Source organism: Poecilia latipinna, unplaced genomic scaffold (genome assembly GCF_001443285.1).
Source record: "Poecilia latipinna isolate Pla-1442-1.1 unplaced genomic scaffold, P_latipinna-1.0 Scaffold1982, whole genome shotgun sequence".
NCBI lineage: Eukaryota > Metazoa > Chordata > Actinopteri > Cyprinodontiformes > Poeciliidae > Poecilia > Poecilia latipinna.
In genome coordinates, this window is record NW_015114598.1 from 82,242 (window position 1) to 103,495 (window position 21,254).

The window sequence follows — 21,254 nt, forward strand, 5'->3', positions numbered from 1 at the left end:
ATTAAGGGAAAAAATTACCAACATATTCATATATTTAACTTGTACCTTTTGCCACTTAACAGATGAGTCAGGCAGCAGCAGTTGTAACCCACGTCCCTTCTGACCCATCCTCTCCTGAGTGAAATTAAAGCTGCAGTATGTCACTTTTTTATCAATATTTTTTCCACATATTTGTTAAAACTCTCATTTTGTTGTGACATTATGGTATGAGAGGTAATCTGTGAAAAATCTATTTCCTGCTTTCTCCCAGTGCTAGAAGCAACCAGTCAGTGACAGGAGAGTTTTAGTGCTGTCAATCACAATCTGATGTGGTGCTGCTCATCCCTCATCCCCCTCGATTTGTGCCGTGCTGCAGCTAGCATAGCACAGAGCTGTGCAGATTCAAACTGTGAATGCTCAGTTTAGTTAGCATAGCTACCAATGACGGCAGATAAACGGTTTCTTGTAATGATAAGTTGTTTCTCCACCATTAGCACATTTAGCAGTGAGGGAAAGAGGCTAATTGACAGTGCTAAGAGCGTCCTACTAGTTCTGATTGGTTGTTTTGGTCAGAACGGTGTGCATTACTTTAACCAGTAATAGTAATTCAGGAAGGAGGTGGAGGAGATTGATTGTTTTCTCAGATTATCTGTCTCATAACAAACTGCTACAACATCATGACAGCTTTAACAAATATGGAGAAAACATATTTTTATTATGTACTGCAGATGAATAAAATGCAACTACATAGCATTTTTGAGAAGTCTGGATTGCAATGTGTATTTTGCACGTTGCTGTTGACTGTCACTCATGGCTAGAGACATTTCAGTATCTAAAACTAATAGAAAAAATTTAAGCAACCGAATTGCATACTGGATGTGGACTGTTGGATGTAAAATTCATGAGCAGTAAATATTGTGCCAGTATCAGTATTGGACCACAGAAAGCAAGGCAGTTGCAAACCTTTAAAATTGTGACCCTTTTTATATGAAAAAGGGTCACAATTTTCATATTGTGCAGGGGGCCCAATCTAATTTTTTGTCAGGGGGCCCAAGATTTCTGGCGGCGCCCCTGGTTAGAAGTAATTGTTTAGTTGTTTTTGCTTGCTTGTTTTTGCTGTGGGCGGAGCCTATGGCTTTAAAAGCAGGGCTCTGTTCCACTTTGAGTCAGTCTGTGGCTAGACTCCTGACAAATCACACTGAGGGTGATGGACTCTTGTATTGAAGGTACTGTTTGTTTGATTTTAACCTGCCTTGGATGTCTTCTGTACCTATTTTGCACTTTTCCTCTCTGATCACCTGAAGAAAGTTTAATAAATTTCTCTAAAGTGATTTGGCCAGTCGTTTTTGGTTGCCCTAGTCATAAGAGAACCCCGTCACATCCTAACTGAAAAGCAGAAATCCACTATGACAGGAGGAAGATCGGCCATGCAGGACATCCGAGTAGCCGTTGACTGATGAACTGAGTCGTTGATATTTGAAACCCTTTTTCATATACATGTTACCTAGAATAAGAAGTATGCTTCATGAATGGAGTTGTGGATCCAAGGTGGTTTATACCCATTAATGGAGAGTGTAAAGATTTTCAGAAAATTTTTGTGCAAAAAATGGAGTTGAATCATCTTCTTGTCAAACAACATTAAAATCGGCATGAGTGACTCTTTGCAACAGTGCCATCTTTGCAAAGAGATGGCAACCGACTTCTGGGAAAGGCTTTTAGCGACTCGCAGCGATATGCAGCCTGCCATCAGAAGTCACAGTAAAAGGCCTGAGACTTTATAATCATCTTATGGTAAAGTCTGAGGTCTGGACAGACCCCTTACTGTATGGAAAGCAAGCAATGGGATTTCTTTCCAAATACCTAAGCAATTGTTATTGTTATTATAGAACTTATTACTCCCTCATAGTTCAATGAAAATAAAGCTGATAGGACTTTATATTTTAGGATTTATTCAGGTTCAGTTTTTTTTATCCAATCCTTTGCATTCCTGATCATATGAAATTGGTATTTTAACTCTATACAGTGATGTTTGCATTTGTTCTAGAGTTTTAGTGCAGAACTGCTTTATTATTCAGCACTAGAAAATGTTTTTTTCACAGATTGCACACATAGTAGTTCTCCATCTCTTCACCAGACTGGTCAGAGATCGGAGGTCAGAACTGAGGGGCTTGAAGTAAGTCTTCAAGCTTTTATACAACATTACAGGTTGCAGGCCGTGAGACAGACGAGCGTTTTACTCAAATAGATGCAGATGATTTTCATCGAACTGAAGAACTGATCTGATGCTTTTAGAAGCAGAGTTCATTTTGTATTTTTTTCCTCCAGAAATCCTGCCACAATGTGATCATTAATGAATTTTTCATAGCTACATTTAACACTTATTGCTAAAATTAAAAAAAAAGGATTAAAGATGCATTGAAGTAGGATATGACCTATAAAGAACTGTTCAGCATAACAAATGTAAATAAAAATGAAGGCCATTATTTATGTGTTTATAAATGAAAGCATTATCATTCAGGATGTTGGGAAAATCATCTATGATGAGACTGAGCTGAGAATAAAGGAGATCATGGCTCATTTTAGTCATGAATTTGACTCCAAATTTAAAAAAAAAGTATTATTATTAAACCTGGTTCAATATTTTGTTATGGGGACTAAAATTTCAACTTCTTTGATGATAAATGTGGATAAATGTGGTATTTAATAGTTTAACAGAGTTGTTATAAACCCCCTGAGTGTGAAAAGGTTTTGAACCCAACAATTTCATCACTGTTGCAGCCTCTTCATCACCACGTCTGTTTTGGTACATTTTGAAAGGAACTAAAATACTAAATAAGTCACTGGATTATTATTATGATCATTGATTAGATAGACAGATTAGAGCACACAGAATCACACTCTGTTCTGTCTAACTTCCTGTGTCTCAGGGTAAAATCGCTGGAATTGGCTTCTTGAAGATCCATGCTCCCTGGGCCGTTTTGTGTCGAGAGGCTGAGATCATGAAACTCAAGATGCCAACAAAGCAGGTATTCAACCCAACATCCACTAATTCCATTCAAAATTTCATTTAAGATTTTTGTTTTAATCATCAGTTCCATATTAATTCTATCAGTGATCATTTAGACTCATACTGATCTAATGTATTTTTTGTCTTCACTACATTCATGAGAAACTTCCATTCAAGAAACTTTAACAAGCAATTCAACTTATTCAGCGAAATATCAAGTTCAATCATAGACAAATACAATATTACATATGTTCCAATTTGATTCCAGTTAAAATGCAATAATGTTCAGTTCATGTTCAGTCACTGGTTTAACAGTAGTCCCTCATGTTGTGCATGCAAGGGGCAACAGTGGAGAACTGCTGTTGAATTCCCTTCAACAGCAACAATAGTCTTTCATTTCCGCAGGTTTATGAAGTGAAACAAGGCAGCAACCTGGTGGAGAAAATCCGACTGTTCATTCACAAAGTTACTGATCCTCTCCACCCAAAAGTGGGTCCCAAACGGCCCGAAGATGTCAAATCGCTCTCCCTTCCTTTTTCAAAGGAGAAGCAGCACCTGTGAGTAAAATCTCTTTTCTTTTTCTTTTCTAAAGACACACTCCAAAAAAAGGGTCATTTTACTGAACTTTTTATATTTAAAAGCAGAAATCGGAGCGCTATGGGATGAGATCAGGTACTGATGGTTAAACCTGATCTGAGCTTTGGTTCCTTGACTCTCCAGCTATTTGATCTGAATTCTGAGCCTAATATAAGTTGTGCCCTGCAGTTCCAAGCTGCAAAGCAGAATGAAAGCTGGACATTGACCCTGAACTGCAGTTCATGCAACCAGCAGGGGAACCTAACTGTACAGGTTTTCCTGATAGACAGGATACCTTTGAGAGAACATGATGCAGGGAACATCTAATATTACAAGTAGGAGATTGGAATAAGCAAATATATTTAATTATTAAACACAATGTGGTAAAAACATTAGCAATGTGATGGAAAGAAATGCCAGCCAGCCTGCAGGCTGATTCCAGGAATGCTGCAGAGTGATTCAGTCTGACTTGGTAATGTGAAAGCCCCCCGCCCCCTTCTCTGAACTTACTGCACGCAAACAAACACAAGTCTGACTCATTGAGGTCATCTACATCCTCTGAACAGTGAGGTTTTAACGTCACAGTCTAAGCAGACATGGGATGGATTCTGAACTTTGAGACTCATGACTTCATGGATACTCTCTTTGGTCCCAACCAGTCAGCCAGTTTCCACATCCAGTGTTTGGATCAGAACATGTCTTTCCCTCAGCCTTGGAGGAGTGAGTGGGCAGTAAGGAGCTAAATTTACGCTCTAACAGCTAGCAGATCTCCCTCCACAGCTTCCACATCTCTTCATCTGTTCTCAAAACAATCTGGGGCGGATCCCTGAGATTAAGCCTGATCACAAAAGCTCATTTCGTGAGGTTTTAAAAGCAATCACCCTTTTTATTTTTGTGTTTTTGTTTTTCTTCTCCTAGATTGTAAAGTTGTTTTAGATTTGGATCATGTGCAGCCAAAGCCTCTTGTCTAAAAGTGTTCACACAGTTGACAAAGTGTCCCCAGTCAAGAATGAAGATAGATTTTCTAGGTTCAGTTTAGACAACCTGTCAGAACCAGAACTTTATCTTTAAATTGTCTGTCATCTGATGATGCAGAACTTTTTGTTGTTGTATCAGCTTTGCTTGTTTGTTGTATTTTTGGTCATAGTTCAGTTTTGTGTGAACACTCAGCAGAAAACATTCAATCCAGATTTTTTTTTTGTTTTTTTGTAATGACTCCATATCTAAAACAATTTTCCAAACATTAAAGCATGTCTCAGAGCAACATCTGTCTGGCATCTGAGTGCACTAGGAATAATGTTCACACCCCATGTCTCCATTCAGACTTACTTCCTCCCATTTGGTCATGAATGCCAGGTGGAATGTGCAGCTATAGTTGTCAGGTTCTCCCACCTGAGCTGTTGTTCTGTACATTACAAAAATGTGACAATTTCTGTTAGTCTGTTGCACATGATCCCAGTTCAATCTAACAGTTTGAGGCCTGACATGCAGACATATGATGGCGTCTGAACCATTACTGGTGCTGTATGGTCAGAACCTAAAGTCCATCTTTACTCTACCTACTGCACTTGACATTCATGTTTTTGCTAGTGTACAGCTCAACTGGATTAAGTATTTAACCAGTAAGCTGGAACATTTTTGTCCATATAAGCAGGCGCACACATACACACACACACACGCACACACGCATATGCACTCCATCATTTACAGGGATTCAGAGAGTGGTTAAATCATGAGAAATGGGCCGCTCCTCTAAGGGTTTGGGACATAAACTGCCTGCAGAGGTCATCAGTTCCTGAGACATTTTATGTTATAACAAATGTAATTCCAATACAATGACTACACATTGCAGTTTTTCAGTTTTTATATCCTATGAACATATGTTTCATATAGAAACACCATGTCATCATTTTTCTCCTTTATTTGCCTGCTTGTGTGTAGAAATTAGAAATCAAACATAATACTGATACACATCATTATGGTTGGGTTAATAGTAATTGATTTATAATGCATCTCGGCCTCCTTTCTAGCCCTGGCACCTCCAGCCCATTTTTTTTCTTTTACAGCTTTACATCTTAACTCTCCACTGGTCTGTGAATGTATTTTTTTTTCCTTTCCTTCGTCTTTAAATAAAACTGCCTGTTTTTCTTCTTTTCCCCCAGTTTTGACCTCTCTGACAGAGACAAGTTCTTTGACAGCAAGACGAGAAGCTCCATTGTGAGTATTTCTGTAAGATCAATGTTGGAGGGGATCACTAGAATCTGCTTAAAATAATAACTGTAAACCATCTCTCATAAGCAGATGAACATGCTTCCTGTAGCTCAGTGTGCTTTTGTCTCAGCTGAACGTCTTGGTTTCAGGCAGAGGAGCGATCGCTGTATTCTGTTCTATGCTGGTTCTTCGCCTCTAAATTGACTCTCTTCCTTTACACACACACGCACATGCACATACCAATATATATACCTCCACAGAGCTGCCCAGAGTTTCACTAATGACTAGATAATGTGATTGAAGTCAGTATTGGATGGATGTGCTCACTCCCAGCACTCTTTTGCTCCAGAGCTTATCAATTAGACTCAGTGGAGTTGTTTTTACTGCCGCTCTGAAATTCTGCAATCTGTCTGCTTTCATTTTCCTTTTACCTTATTTTCATTTTGTTATCTAATAAGCAAATAAACATCCCCTCCAATCATGTTGTACTATACATTTTCAAACATGCTTAGTTTTCATATTTTAATGACGTCTGTTCTTGGATTCCCAGGTCTATGAAGTACTGAAGAGGATACGATGGACCAGACCCAACTACTCTTTGGGTAAAGGCAGCACACAACTTAATATGGGCAGAAACAACAGACATTACACTTCAAAAACATAAAATATCTGGTAACGCTTTATTTGAAGGGGGGTGAATAAGACTGTCATGACACTTTCATTAACATGACATAACACCTGTCATGAACATGAACCATTTCTCATAATTTTTTGTCATTCTTACTTACTATTAATATAAAAAGGTCTTAACATGTGGACTTAACATGACTTAACATGGGCACTAAAGTGTTGACACTTGGCAGGCACTAAATCAAACACATATGTAGTTGTTTTTCCCCTTTGATAACATTCAAATAAGTTTGTTTATATGTTTTAATGGCTAAAAGAAGAAATATCAAAACATTTGATATCTCACATATTTTTATCAAACACACCTATTTATGTGAAGAGTCAATATCACCAATTTAGACCCAATCTGGACACATCTTATCTCAGTGTTTGGAGTCTGTCAGTTTGTTGACCTCTGTTTCTTTATATACTTTTCACAAACAGTCACTGCTTCTCTATGATGTTTGAAGTTTTCTGACTCCTGATTCAAAATTTCTGTTTTTTGTTTGTTTTGACTTTTGGTATGGAGCCGAATTGTGCTGGAGAACACAAAGATCATCACCAGTATTGTTGAAAAAAGTCACTCTTGGGTGATTGGTAGTGATGTCATTTCTTTCACATGGACAGACATGTAAGGTTAAGATCCAGCTCCACATATGGGTTATAGGAGGAGGATTCCTTGTATCCACCACACAGAACTCTGTGTTGCTATGGATCTGGGGGGAAAATAGTTTTCCAAACAATCACAAGGAGACTTCATCAGTGAAAATAACAGCTTCAGTGCAGTGTTTATATTTTCCTGCAGAATTCCAGTCTGTCCTTGATATTTTCTTTAAACAGAAGTGTCTTCTTTGCTGTCCTCGTGTCACAAGGCCATCGCCTCAAAGTCTTCATTTCACACTTCCAGAAGGAGAGATAGTCACTGTGTTTGTTGGATATCCATCAATGTCCTGAAAACTCTTCACTGCATCTGAACCTCTCACCTCAAAGTTTACATGATCAAGAAAACCTTTCTTTCATGTAAAATGTACTTATCAGTAATTTTCCTTTTTGTGAATCTGTTTTAATACAAAGGGATAATGGTTGCACTCTTCTTAAAGGTCATCATTAGTAACACAAGCAGTTAGCAATTTCAGGCATGGATAGGTTGTTAATGGATTTAGCAGAACTTTTCCACCGTGTTTTTCATCATCAAGACAAAACACATTTTATTTCTTAACATTATGTGCTTATATTTTTCTGCAGTAAATTAAAGTGCATTGATGTAAACTTTCAACACAAAAACTGATTTGGATCATGTGCACATTATTCTGTTAGCTGAGGCAGGACGACTTTAGGACTGCTAACAAGCCTGTCAGAAACCCAAATTATTAAACATGACTCGTGGTTTAGAGCAGAAACAACAGAAATTACACTTCATTTCTCATATGCTTTTGTCATTTTTTCTTACTATTGTTATAAAAAAAAACTACTATAAGTTTTATAACTCTAAACATGGTACTCCACCCTGATCAGGCTGTTGAAGGGTTTTCTCTCAGCTTGTTCTCTGGGTGCTACTGCTCTAGGAGTGTCTCATTTTAATTCATGGATTATTCCTCCTTATAGGGATCACCAGTCTGCTAGCCAACGGTGTCTACACATCTGCTTATCCACTGCATGATGTGAGTATCAACTTCATCTTTCTCCTTTCATGTTGGTGGGTGTCCACCCTCCTGCAGGCCTCCAGCCATCTGTCAATACAGCCACAGCAAAAATTAATGCTGCTTCTGGAAGAAAGATAATTTTATAATTTTTACCCATCGCTTGTTTGATGGTAAAAATTATGGTAAACATTTTAATATGACACAGAGCAGCAGAACAGTCCATGGCGAGCTTGGAACAGATCCATCTGATATTAAAGTGATCTAAGACAAGTGATCTGCAAAATCTGATGCAATAAAAATATTGGACAACGATAGTTTCCTCTTCACAGCCATCATGATGACTGTGACACAAAGCTCACCCAGATATAGCAGGAAATTCACACACGGACACACCCACACACACACACACACACACACACACACACACACACACCTTCCTGCATCCTGATTCTTTCAAACTTGATTCTTTCAAACCGTGTGCAGACATGTGCAGACTTGTCCTGCAGTGCTGAATAACCCCCTCATATCTGAACAAGCAAAGTGTCTTCATTCTATTGAGCTCAGAGAAAGTCTGTTCAGTGTTCTTGACTTCAGTACTGGAATAAGCCAGATCAGACAAAGAAAAACTTAAACATTAAAATTTTCTTTTCATTTGTGCAGGTCTTTAACATTATTACCTATATATGACTGTAGATAATGATGTTTAAGATTTTAAGCTGTACTGCTGTTTCTTTAAGTTTCTATTATTTATTTCTATAATTGTGGCGCTATTACAAAAGTGGTTTTAAGTGAATGTAATATGATGATTATGGTTTTTGGATTGTGCAGCAGTCAGTGCCTGCAGCAAAGACAAATTTTTTTCTTGTATAATGAAGGTTAGTAAACACACACTCCATTTGTCTTACAGGGAGACATTGATGGGGTTACTGCAGAGCCTAATGACAGGAAGGTAAGTGGAGCAACTCTATTAGTTAATCTAAACCCAGCTGTAACCATACTGATGCTATTCTGCCATGGAAACCCTACTAACAGCAGCCTGTATGAGTTGGTCCACATAAACCATGCCAGAATTTTTTTTTTTTTTTTTTAGGAACATCATTTTGAACTTGCCATCCCTACTCTATTGGAGGTAAAAGTTCAGTGTAGGGTCAATCACACCTAAAATTTAAGAGCAGAATCAACATATCTCTCATGGAATATCACCAAGTTGGACATTTTGTTCTTTATCTCTTGCCGTCTAAGACCTTGACATTTAACATCAGATCAGCCAGTCTCTCCTGCCAGGATGGAGTTAGTTTATTCCCGATTGATTTCCTGAGACCGAGCTGATGAGGGATAGAACTCCAGATCGTTGTTCGGCACTATGTAATGTGCGTTTTGTGGCTTTGGATACATTCAGTACCCTGAATGTAGAATAGTCTTAAGAGCTTAATTAGAAACTAGGCAATGAAGCTGACCTCTCCAGCTAACCGTCACTGTGACCATCTGGACATGTCTGAGTCTGTTCCTCCTCCTATGCAATTAGAAATCAGAGTTCATGCTTTTGAAGTCACATCCATCCTTGCTTACACTCTAGTTCCATAATTATATTGTGGGATGTGAGTCACTAAGGCAACAGCTTAATAAGCCCTCTTATGTTCTGGAGGATCACAAAAGCGGCTCTAGTCAACTTTATTCTTTCATGGACCTTTAGATGGAGAGTGGGAACAAAAGTGTGGAGAGTTCTTGTTAGCTGAGTGTCGCGCTCAGCCTGCCATCTAGGCTCTTCACTAGGCTGCTGCTTGCTCATAAAACGACATCATTTGTTGCTTGTTGCGTTGCCTGTAGATGGAGTGTGTAATTACAGTATGTGTGAAAATATTCCACTGGCCCCTCCAAGTGATTTGTGATATTCGCCTACCAGTAGTGGGATCAGAACGTGTACACAGAGCACTGCCGCTGCCAGCTGCTCTCTTCTGTTCAGCATGAGGACAGGATGGAGTTCTGCAGGATTCTTGTGTTAGGATGTTTTACTGAAGCTTCCATCAGAGCGTGATGAGGGCTGCTCTGATGCATTCAGGTCAGAACTCAGTAGCTCACTGTTTCAACCCGACAGGTACCACCCAAGGTTAAGTACTATAACTAATGACACTTGTAAATCAATTGTCAGTTGTAATGATTACTAGGATGAAATTAGTTATGGTTAGTAATACAGTTTAGAAATAAAATGTCTGTAAAATCCATGCAGACATTGTTTTATAGAAACATTTCCTAAGTCCTAGCAATGTAGACCAAGACCAGAAAGACTGTCTGAGATCAAAACAAAGTCACTAGCATCCGTTTGGATGGACACGTCTGCAGGTTTTATTGTTTTTCCTAACAAATATGTTCAAGAAATGATAATTGTGCTTGTTTGCCATCCAGTTCTTTATTTGGTCTGCTCAACTCTTCACATTTGTAGAAACCTGACAGTAATCACTGACTCTGGCTTCTCTTCACAGTTATTGTTCGAGGAATGGGCCAGCTACAGTGTTTTCTACAAGTATCAGCCTATTGGCCTGATCAGGTCAGAACCTTCTGAATAAACCCATTAAGTACTGGATCATGTCCATGTAAGCTCAAGTTTTCTGAAAACATCCTGTTCACTGACTGAACCAATGAGAGTCAGGACCAGATCTAATAGGAGTCTGGATTTATTTATGGAGTTGAAGAAAAGCCACACTGTAGCACCAGTCTGACCTGTTACACGTAGTGACGAAGCTGTTCCAGTCAGAGACATGTTGAGTCAGCAAAGAATGGTTGTTGGATTCAAATAACAATTAAAAGGACAAATTTTTAATATCTGGCTCTCTGAAGTTGCAGATGACCTCAGGCCTTTAAGCATTTGTGTTTCTTCCAACAGGAAGTACTTTGGAGAAAAAGTTGGTCTCTACTTCGCCTGGTTAGGAGTTTATACCCAGATGCTCATCCCAGCTGCCATCGTTGGAGTCATTGTGTTCCTTTACGGCTGTGCCACAGTTGATGATAACATACCTAGGTACACAGCACAGGCATAAAATACCGTATTAATGTTAAAAACACTTTGTCGATCTTGCATTTTGTCAACTTTTATTGTTTGTTCTTCATTCATATAATCCACTCCTTCAACCAATGATTATTAAAAACTTCCAGAATGTAACTTTTTCATATTGTTGGTCTTAGTTCATTAGTTCTAAGGAAGTGATTTCCAGTCTCAAGCAGTGTATCGGTCCCACATGTTAAGGTGTGGCTATGCAAAGAGAGCTGACTCAGTGAAAACATCTTGCAGAGTAGAGTCTGTCTCAGCATGCATCGAGCTTAGACCAAACACTGGAAAAATATGGAGCTCAGCTCTGTGGTCTGTTACCACACAGTCACTTGCTAATATGCATGACCAGAGCATGTTGGCTAATGTTGGGCAATGCTATGCAGTGGCCTTAATGTGAGAATTAAGGGTTCAGAAAACACACACAGTGACGGAGATCCTGTAGGGGTGGAAGGGTGTGTTCAAATAAGATGCAATCATTTTTCTCAGTCCTCCTGTGTCACAACTCTGTGTTCATACTGTTTACTGCTGGCTCTGTGATGGATCCTGTATAACATATTGGTGTTCTAACTATCTGTGTTACCCATATGGTAGGAAAATCTGTCGAGGTAGCACAGATACCGGTTCTGATCACATGACACCATCAATGCCTTGCGCACCACGTTGATGTACAGAGTGGCATGTTCATGGAGTTGAGGTATGGAGCAATTTATCAAGAAAAAAAGAACAAAAGTGAGAAAAATCAGAAAGAAACAATGACTTCTCAGAGTTTAAATTAATGACGATATTTATCATTGTTTTAAGAAATGTGCGTCAGACCCATTGTGTTTAGCCTTTGAGTGAGTTTTAATTTAGTGTTTCATATTCAAAATATTTAAAGGTATTAATGTTTGAATTTTAGTATTTAAATTAAATGCCTTCTTAAGAATACTGAGGAAGGGTGTAACCAGGAAGTTTTTAAAGATGCAATTAAATACATCCAAATCTGAGACACACAAGTAAATTGTCCCACATGTTTTAAAAATGTCCTACTTGAGACATTTTTTAAAACACCCACCTTGTCCAGTTTGGCAGAGGGAGCTCATACATTTTCTGCATGTATTACTTTTTACTACACTTAAACATTGTTCTGTTCTTACTGCCATGTGAAAGAGTTAATACAACAGAGTACAGGGCACACCTAAAGACACTTAAAAATAAAAACCTTAGGGACTAGGAACAAAACAATTTCTTTATACCACTGTAATGTACTGTGAAGCTAATCTTGAAATTGCTGTTAGGCTCTTTACAGTGATGAAGAGCTTAATTTAGCTCTTAATGCTGAACTGGTTCGCCACCCCAGTTTCCAGTTAGAGAGACTGGTTCCATGCAAACATGAAGACTTTTTATCCTCCCTTAAGCAGAGGACCACACCTGCTGTAAATAACCATTAATGTTTCATGTGAGAAGAAACATCAGTTTGACTTTTAGAGATTTGCATTTAGAGGTAAGGCAAACCTCTTTAGTTTGCGTTAATCAAACTCTAGTTTGTTTATTTAGAAAGTCCGGTTCATTTGAGAAGGTGAGAATGTGTTAATGAACTCTGATTGTTTATTATGGGCTGCAAAACCTTGATTTCGGCTCAATGGAAGTGAATTGTGCTGTGGGTCAAATGCATATGTGAACACCAAGCAGAAGTGATCTACAGAGCAGGGCATTCTGGGTAAATGCAACCAAAATGAACACATGAGTCTAGTGGGAGAAATGACTCATGGTCTTTTACCACAGACAAAAGAGAAATCCTCCAACCACTAAAATATGATGCCACTCTACATTTGTGAAGCAGTGTCTTCTTCTGAGGTGTTCATGTGGTTTCCTTCATTGGTTCTTGGTGCAGTGCCCCCGCAGGCGAGGGGGCAAAGAGAACCAGAGTGCATTGTGAAAGAGAACCACAGCAGCTGGAAATGGAACAAATGTTGCAGCTTTGGTCTCCGATCAGAGTCTATGAAGTGTAAATACAGCATTAACAAAACCTCTTCTCCCTCACCACTGTCCCCTCAGTGTTAATGAAGCAGACCCTTCTGATGACCATCCAGTAATCCAGGTTCTCTGTCTGTCTGTCAGCATGGAGATCTGTGATCCCAGGAACAACATCACCATGTGTCCGCTGTGTGACAGTGCCTGCAGCTACTGGAAGCTGGAGACGGCGTGTGGCACAGCCAGAGCCAGCCATCTGTTTGACAACCCAGCAACAGTCTTCTTCTCCATCTTCATGGCTCTTTGGGGTAAGTGTGCACAAAAAATGGTGCAAATTATAACTCATCTGCATCCGCAGGCATGTTGTCAACAAAATCTTTTTTTTTTTCTACCATTCAAGGTAAGATTAGAAAGGAGTTTTAGCTGCAACTTGAATCCTGATTAGGAGAAATTTCCGAAACAAATCCATAAGGCCAACACACAGACTGCCCTCCTCTGATGTCCTCCCAAATCTCCCAGCCATCTGTCGGCAGCAGCAGGGCTTCAGACTGCAGAAGTGTTGTGCTCACATAAAGCTCGTGTCTGACAGTGTCTCAGCACTGCAGCAATCTGGAGCTGGCCTCTCGCTCCAGATTAATAATGGAGCTACATAACAAAACCTGCATCTGATCTTTAACTTAAACTTCAGAAAACGTGTGAATAAATCAGATCAGAACTGGAGCTCCAGTTGGACATGGTGATGAACCTCAATTAAATTTGCTGGGAAATTGCAATATTGACAAATATGGTTTTGTGGGGGGGATGGGGAGGGGTTTCAGGTCAGACGTCCAGACATCTGAAACATGCATACATATTCTAAGTGTTCGGGTCAATATTAACTTTAAGAAATGACAGTTGGATGACCCACCAGAGAGCTCTTCTTTAGTGTCATTTCACTCAGCTTAAAAATCAGTTTTAGTTGGAAGACAAAGATTTACACAGTCTTTGTTTATCATGACAGTAACATTTCCTTCACATGTGGTTTATATATTTGCTGTAAAAACTCAGATTTATGTTCAGAATGCTGATAATCTGATGTTCAGCTGCAGAGAAGTGTGTGTAGTGACTGTGTTGTGTTGCTGTTCGCCTCTGCAGCTGTTCTCTTCATGGAGCACTGGAAGAGGCGCCAGATGCGGCTCAACTACGTCTGGGACCTGACAGATTATGGAATGGAAGAGGAGGTGAGATTACCCGGATATAACACTAACCTGTCCTACATGATGAGGGAAATTCATACAAATGGCTGAAAACATGAGCCTTTTTTATGGAAAACGGAATTGAAAGATATCGCTTTAAGTCTGTCAAAGAATTTCTATTAATAAAAACCAAAAATTGTCACATTTTATAGCAAATGATGACTCTTTCGGCCCTTGAATAAAATTTGATATAAACTTATGAAATAATTGCATGACAACCACTCATTTTCTGTTAAATCAATTTTTCTGTTTAATAAATGGCTTTAAATTCATTCTCACGGTTCTTTAACCAATTAGAGCCAGCCTTCACTCTGTTGTTACTAATTGTGATAACTTTGAGACATGAACTGGCAAACTGGAAGGACATGAGACAGGAGAACAGAACTCTCTGCCTGATAACTTCAACTTGAATGGAAATGTTTTAATATATGCATGCTTATAAATACATGAAACATTTTTTAATGTCCTCATAAAAGTTTAAATAAATCTTAATGTTAGGATAAATGAATTGGTCTCAGTAGAAACGCTAAGATTACAGAATGCCCAGCAGTAGATTTCTCAAGACATGTTCTGACATGAAGAGTCAAACTGACCCTCAACATGAAAACCTGCAGAAAACTTTATGAAAACCTGCAAGATATTCATGTAGATTGTTTTCAAAGCAGTAACAAGATGTTTGAGTTCTGACAGGTGAAAATATCACTCCTCTGTAAATGTTCTGTTAGTGTTCTGTAAATACTGCTTGCCTCTGCAGCTGTTCTGGCTCAGTTTGAGCCATCAGCGCTGCATTTTCTGTGTCTAGCAGAGGCAGAGGCCAGTCTCTGTTGCTGGTGAAGAACTTTAGAACAGTTTCATCTGCAGACACTGACTTGTGTGTGTGTGTGTGTGTGTGCGTGCGCGCGTGTGTTGTAATTCACAGGAGCACTATAAGGTTTGGATCTGATTCCCTTTATTTCCTTTTAATCTGTGCTTCTTTGTAAGCAGCTGCTGATACCTAACCCCCATCTGGCTCTCTGGAGCCTAACCGTCTGCCTGGCCTGGCTCCTGTTTTTTGGCCTTGTAGAGTTTCAGCCGTGGCTCCTGGCTGTTCCTCTGAGAACAGCCAGGTGGGCCTCACTGCAGCTTGGGCCTCTTGCTGCTGACGACGCTGTGCAGACTCTTGCTCTTCTTTGTGCCTTTTTCCCTCACTTTGGTTTTTAGATAAACAATTTCTTATTAGCACTCAAATGACCAGAAAGGTATCATGATCTACTAAGGAACCAGCTAACTGTACCATTTTTAGGTGCTTGTGTTGGACTTCTGCAGGTTATTTTAGTCATCCAGAGGAAGTCATGATGAGTAAAGCTCTGCTGGCTCACATAGAACCACATGTTGGATCCTAATGAGGAATTCTACAAACTTCTAAGTCTGGTCGTTCCGCTTCCCTGTCCAGGTTTGTCATGGGTACCACTGGTAATGACCAAGCCGATGACATTTATTGACAACAAGGTTAATGATTTTATTTTATCCGACCAAATACCTAAAATTAAACTTGTGTAGTCATCTCATGTTGGTGAACAGTAGTGCTTATGTGGTAAGAAGAATGTCCAGCATTTGCTTCCACCTTTAAACAAAAAAACCAAAAGTCGCAGTAATCGGAAGAGATGGTAGGGGATGGAAAAGACGAGGCAAACATCCAACTTAAACAGAGCCTGAGTTTTACTTCCATCCTCTAAGCTGCTGGAACACTGTTATCAACCTCGCCATTGACGTTGACGCTGACAGTGAAAATCACAGATCAAATCTCAGATCAATAATGTTACATTAAAGCTGCAGTATGTAACTTTTATACATTTAGTTCCCATCAGTTAGCTGTAGCTGCAGCTTTTTTTTGGATATGCTCCTCTTTAACCCTGGTGCTGCACTGTTCTCTTTTACAAGCGAAGCCTCAAACACACATTGCTTATGATGCTCATTTCAACGCTCACATGCTTCTTAACATTCCTTCCTTTTTTGGAAGATAAATGTCTTTCAGGACATTTATCTTGTGCTTGCTCAGTAAATTTCAATCTGATTAAATGTAACAGGCTAACTGCTGTCTCTTGAAGGACCACAACAGAGCTGAGTATGAGCTGCGGGTCGCAGAAAAGACCATGAGACAAGACCAAGGAGCCGCAAAGGTAGGACTGAGGTCAGAGGAGTCTGATGAAGCGGATGCTCTCTGGAAAATCACTTCCAGAGGGCATCAGGTATGCTTATGTTTGTCCATAAGCACCTTCTGACCAGTGGGGACAATGGCAACTCCTTGAAAATAGGAAATCTATAAAACATACTGATATTGAATCAAGAAAATTATGGACTGTCATACAACAGCAAAGTATCTTCAGTCAGAGGCTTTGTCAGATTTGCTGTAATACAGACTGCTACAGGAGATCCTTCCTTTGCGCAGCCATCAGCACTGCAACCTTTTTGAAGAACCATTTCTTTTCCCTTTGGGATTAATAAAGTATTAAGAACTTTGTATTCAGTTTTTGATTATTATATTGTTGACTTTTTGTTTCAATCAGAAAAAAATCCATCTTAAACATGAGGCCACTTTTAGCTGCAAAAATCATCAATGGGAATTCTTAATAATTACCCAATTGTCCTCATGATATATTCCTCTGATCACAATGAACAGCACAATAAGGACCAGTTATTTTCTAGTAGCTCAGATAAATGAAATGTTGTTTAGTAGCAGCTTATTCTTAAGCAGGAAGTGATGCGGTGAGTAAAGAGATTCATGTTAACACAAGGTAGGCCGAGAGCTGAGGCTGTTGGTTAGCAGCCCTCTGCTCTTCGCCAAGGTTACATCTTCCTTCCCTAAATGAACACACACAGTGGCCCCAGCACCCTGACCTCATTCTGTGGGCTTGGATGTGACGTGATGGCTCAGGGTAGCATTAGTTCTGCTCCACTACAGCTGTAGCTGCAGCATGCACACATTTATGTTGCCAAATGTGTGCAACTGTTGGGCCATTCTGGAAAGAATGGCCCAACATTCATGGTACAACCTGTTGAGAATTTGTTTGATTTGATTTAACTAGAATTTGCTTAGGACTTATTATTTGGGATATTGTAGTTTAATATAACTATTTTAGTTGTAATTGTTTCATAGATTTAGTTGTCATTTTGTAGTTAGTATCTGGTTAGAAAGTGGACTATTTGTGGCCTATGGCAAAGCGGACTCCGTATCCCATGTTGCTCGGGAACCTGTTTCCATGGTGATGATAATTCTTTTCCTAACAGCCGCAGTTAGTTTGTATCTTAGCTGAGTTCCGACTCTCTGTAATGTATGTATGTTTCGTTCATTCTTAATCCACTAAAGTTCATCTGAAAATCCACACGACTCCTTTTCGTCATTAAACCAGTCGGATATTCAACACAACCCATGAATTCATGGGTTCATTCATGACCTGTGTGTCCCACATTCATGGGTTGGACACCCACAGTGAAGAGATTTTATGTATTTATACTTTCTGTTCTTTTATTCATGCATGTCTGTGTTTGCTTTTGTGTGTTTTAGGATGAGAAAGTGAAGCTAACGTGTACAGACAGAATGCCAGCTTACCTGACCACTGTGGTCATGATGAGCTTTATGGTGAGACTCAGTCTTCCACATTCATCCACTGCTTCAAGACAAACGAGAAAACAGATCATTCAAAAGGCCTTTCAACAAAACGTGGAAGTCCTGACATTTAGAGGATATACATACAGTTTAAATATTAAGCAGAAATGACAGAAACTGTTTCATGTTTTGGCTCAACCCAAGTTTAGGGTCTTCTGATGAGAACAACACAAGACTATAAATAATCTGTGATTATTTATAGTTAAGCCCAAAATTATTTGCACTCCTAGAAGATTATTTTTTAAATTATTTGTATTCAACTAAGAATGTTTCCTATTAGGAAATTAGAACCATGAAAATATAAGTGTCTGAAGGCAGTATCTAAAAATAATTTTGTTTTTATTTACAATCTATTTAGAAAATGGTTTGTTGAAAACTTTTTATGCTATTCTTAATCACTCTAGCATTGCAGTCAATTCACATTAATTAATTTAGTTATTTATATAATCCTCCATTCTTTAGGTGGATCAGAGGTTTAAGGTTGAACTGCATAGTCTGCTACAGCTGATCAGTGTAAAGTTGGAGATATAAAACTGCCCATGGGGTCTGTGTGGAACTCCATTAAAGGAGTCTCTGACCTCACAAACATGAAAAACATTCAGCATTTCCATTATTTTAAGGCGCTTAAGTGTAATTATTTTTGTAGTGCCTTGGTAATGAATGTCTTTTGCTGGTATCAGTCTGTTTGAGCTGCATTCACTGATAACCTTCAGTAACAAAATAAACAGGTTGATATTTAGCAGAACCACTGAGCCGCTGCTCTGTGTGTGTATAATTCAGTTCACTTCATCTATATAGCTCCAATTCACCACAAACAAAAAAATTCATTTCAATTTAATCATACAAACATTGCAATTGACATAGTTATCGAAAACTACAACATGCACAATTATTTTATATGGTGTCTGTGAGGGTAAAATAAGTATTGTGAATTTTTTTCTATTGGGTTGTGAGGCTCAGTGATGTTAAAACTGTATTGCACTATCAGATATCTGTTTACCCTCCAAGAGTGCTGAGGCTAGAATCGGTCATCTCCGATGATTCCTGGTTGTCATTGGTTTGTCTCCCTCCTTCCTTTCAGATTTTCATAACCTTTGTGATCGCCTTTGGGGTCATCCTGTACCGGATCAGCATCAAGACTGCGCTTCATCTGAGCACCTACCCTGCTGCACGCTCCAACATCCGAGCCACCGTGAAAACCACCGCCGCCATTATCAATGTTATCGTCATCATCATCCTGGATGAGATCTACGCTTCCATCGCCCGCTGGCTCACCACTCTGGGTGAGCAGCCTTCAGGAACCATTACGGTTTACTGGGAGTAAACTGGAAACATGACTTCATCCATTAAATATAGTATATTATGTTTGCTCTCTATATTCTGTGTGTTTTTATTTTTTTATTTCTGATTCTTGGACAAAATCCACAGGCCATTAGTTAAACTTTAGTGTGGCACATAAAATTTGGAAATATGTGACTTGAATTATTGGGGGTCCTCTGGACTGATGATCACTGACCATTCAAAGCTTGGTCAACAAGTTGAGACATTGTCAGCTTATCCTAAGTGCTGTTTGTTCTGTCTTAGAAAATCATGGTAGAATGTCAGAAATGGCATTGAATGACGTTTTCTCGGTTTACACGACAACGGAAAACGGTACGTTTCAGAAACATCGCACTCTGGAACCCGTTTTCAATCTGTGCCGTTGTCAGAGAAAACATTCGGTGGTTTCGTATAAATGCGCACTACAAACGCAACAAAACTCTTCAGTTTTCCCCCGAAATCGTTGTCGTGTAAACGGGGCCTTTTATTGTTAATATTAAAAAATAATATCGCTGTAAAACATTCTAAATTCCAGCTGAATGTGTTGTTATCCAGTCCAATGTGATCCTTTTTCCAGAGGTTCCAAAGACAGACAAGAGTTTTGAGGAGCGCCTCATTTTCAAAACATTCATCTTGAAGTTCGTTAATGCCTTCACACCCATCGTCTACCTGGCTTTCTTCAGAGGAAGGTAAAACAGCGCTCTCTCTTGCTTCCTTGTTTTGGCTCTTATCTCTAACTAGTGGTTTAATTAATCTTAAAGCATTACAGCATTAACACCAGACTGGATTCCCTCTTCATCCTACAGTGTCTGATTGATGCTTGTTTTGTCCACAGACTTGTTGGGAGACCTGGAAAGTACCTGTATGTGGTTGGCTCCTACAGGATGGAGGAGGTAATTCGCTTTATCTACATTGTGTGTGTGTGTGTGTGTGTGTGTGTGTGTGTGTGTGTGTGTGTGTGGTAATGATTATACTAAATGGAGTAACAATCCGATTTGTTCTTCATCTCCTTCCTGATGTTGCAGGTTTTATCTCTCGAGTCTCATGAATTAGATGAACAACAGTTTTATTAAGTATCAGTATTCAGTGAGGTGTGGAATCGAATCATGTGACTCATGACTGCGTTAGACTTGTTTCTCCAATTTAATGACTTTAGGCTACGCTTGATACTGAAATGATTTTGAACTTACAGTGTGGACAAAAAGTATTCACCCTGTTGGATTTTTAACACTTTTATTGCCTTTCTAAAAATCAAACATGGGAAAAAAATTTGAAAACAGCTTTTTTGACCATAAGACAAAAAAATCTTCAGTGTCAGTGAAAACTGATTTCTATGAGAGATCTGAAGTTTTATATATTTTTCTGTATGATAGAAATGCATCACAAACCTGTGCAAAATGCAAAAGCAAACATGGGCTTTCCATCTCTTTCCATCCCTTCTAAAATATAAGAAAGTTTCTGTTCATCACCCTCCGAGTTATTTTTCAAAATTTATTGCGAGGTATCGCAAAAGAAATTTTTTCCCCATGTCACCTGGGAGACTCTGTAGATTTTACAAAATAGTTGATGAAAATTAAAAACATGTTGCGTAAAATGAGTTATTATAGAAGTAATAAAAGAGTAAGGAGCTTCCTGTGTGGCACTAATCAGCCACCCTAAGGAGACTGGATCACTGTTGCTTTGTTTGCTTCTCTGCCTTTGTGATTCACTGCGAGATAGTTTTTCTCTGCTGTTTGGTTCTGACTCGTCTCTTTGCTCAGTGTGCTCATGCTGGCTGTCTCATGGAGCTTTGCATACAGCTGTGCATCACCATGCTGGGCAAGCAGCTCATCCAGAACAACCTCTTTGAGATTGGCATACCGTGAGTACACTTCTACCTGAGACGCACTGAACACCAGCATAATAGCACATTCTCCCAGGTCACACTGTGTGGGCTGAGCATATCACAGAATACATTATGCACACCTAC

At 39.2% G+C, this 21,254-nt stretch overlaps 1 protein-coding gene across 3 annotated transcripts in view; it reads left to right on the plus strand.

Moving 5' to 3' along the window:
* ano1a (anoctamin 1, calcium activated chloride channel a) overlaps nucleotides 1-21,254 on the plus strand; it is a 94,691-nt gene that overhangs the window by 59,285 nt on the left and 14,152 nt on the right. For 2 of the 3 annotated variants that reach the window (XM_015016123.1, XM_015016121.1), the window contains exons 4-20: nucleotides 2,907-3,005; nucleotides 3,392-3,543; nucleotides 5,725-5,779; nucleotides 6,324-6,375; nucleotides 8,048-8,103; nucleotides 8,993-9,034; nucleotides 10,566-10,630; nucleotides 10,967-11,101; nucleotides 13,232-13,392; nucleotides 14,219-14,304; nucleotides 15,239-15,250; nucleotides 16,407-16,478; nucleotides 17,864-17,938; nucleotides 19,047-19,248; nucleotides 19,863-19,974; nucleotides 20,121-20,178; nucleotides 21,046-21,146. In XM_015016123.1, the coding sequence (XP_014871609.1) occupies nucleotides 2,907-3,005; nucleotides 3,392-3,543; nucleotides 5,725-5,779; nucleotides 6,324-6,375; nucleotides 8,048-8,103; nucleotides 8,993-9,034; nucleotides 10,566-10,630; nucleotides 10,967-11,101; nucleotides 13,232-13,392; nucleotides 14,219-14,304; nucleotides 15,239-15,250; nucleotides 16,407-16,478; nucleotides 17,864-17,938; nucleotides 19,047-19,248; nucleotides 19,863-19,974; nucleotides 20,121-20,178; nucleotides 21,046-21,146 (1,535 nt within the window). The remainder of the gene's footprint in view (nucleotides 1-2,906; nucleotides 3,006-3,391; nucleotides 3,544-5,724; nucleotides 5,780-6,323; nucleotides 6,376-8,047; nucleotides 8,104-8,992; nucleotides 9,035-10,565; nucleotides 10,631-10,966; nucleotides 11,102-13,231; nucleotides 13,393-14,218; nucleotides 14,305-15,238; nucleotides 15,251-16,406; nucleotides 16,479-17,863; nucleotides 17,939-19,046; nucleotides 19,249-19,862; nucleotides 19,975-20,120; nucleotides 20,179-21,045; nucleotides 21,147-21,254) is intronic. The other variant, XM_015016122.1, reaches the window with a different exon arrangement.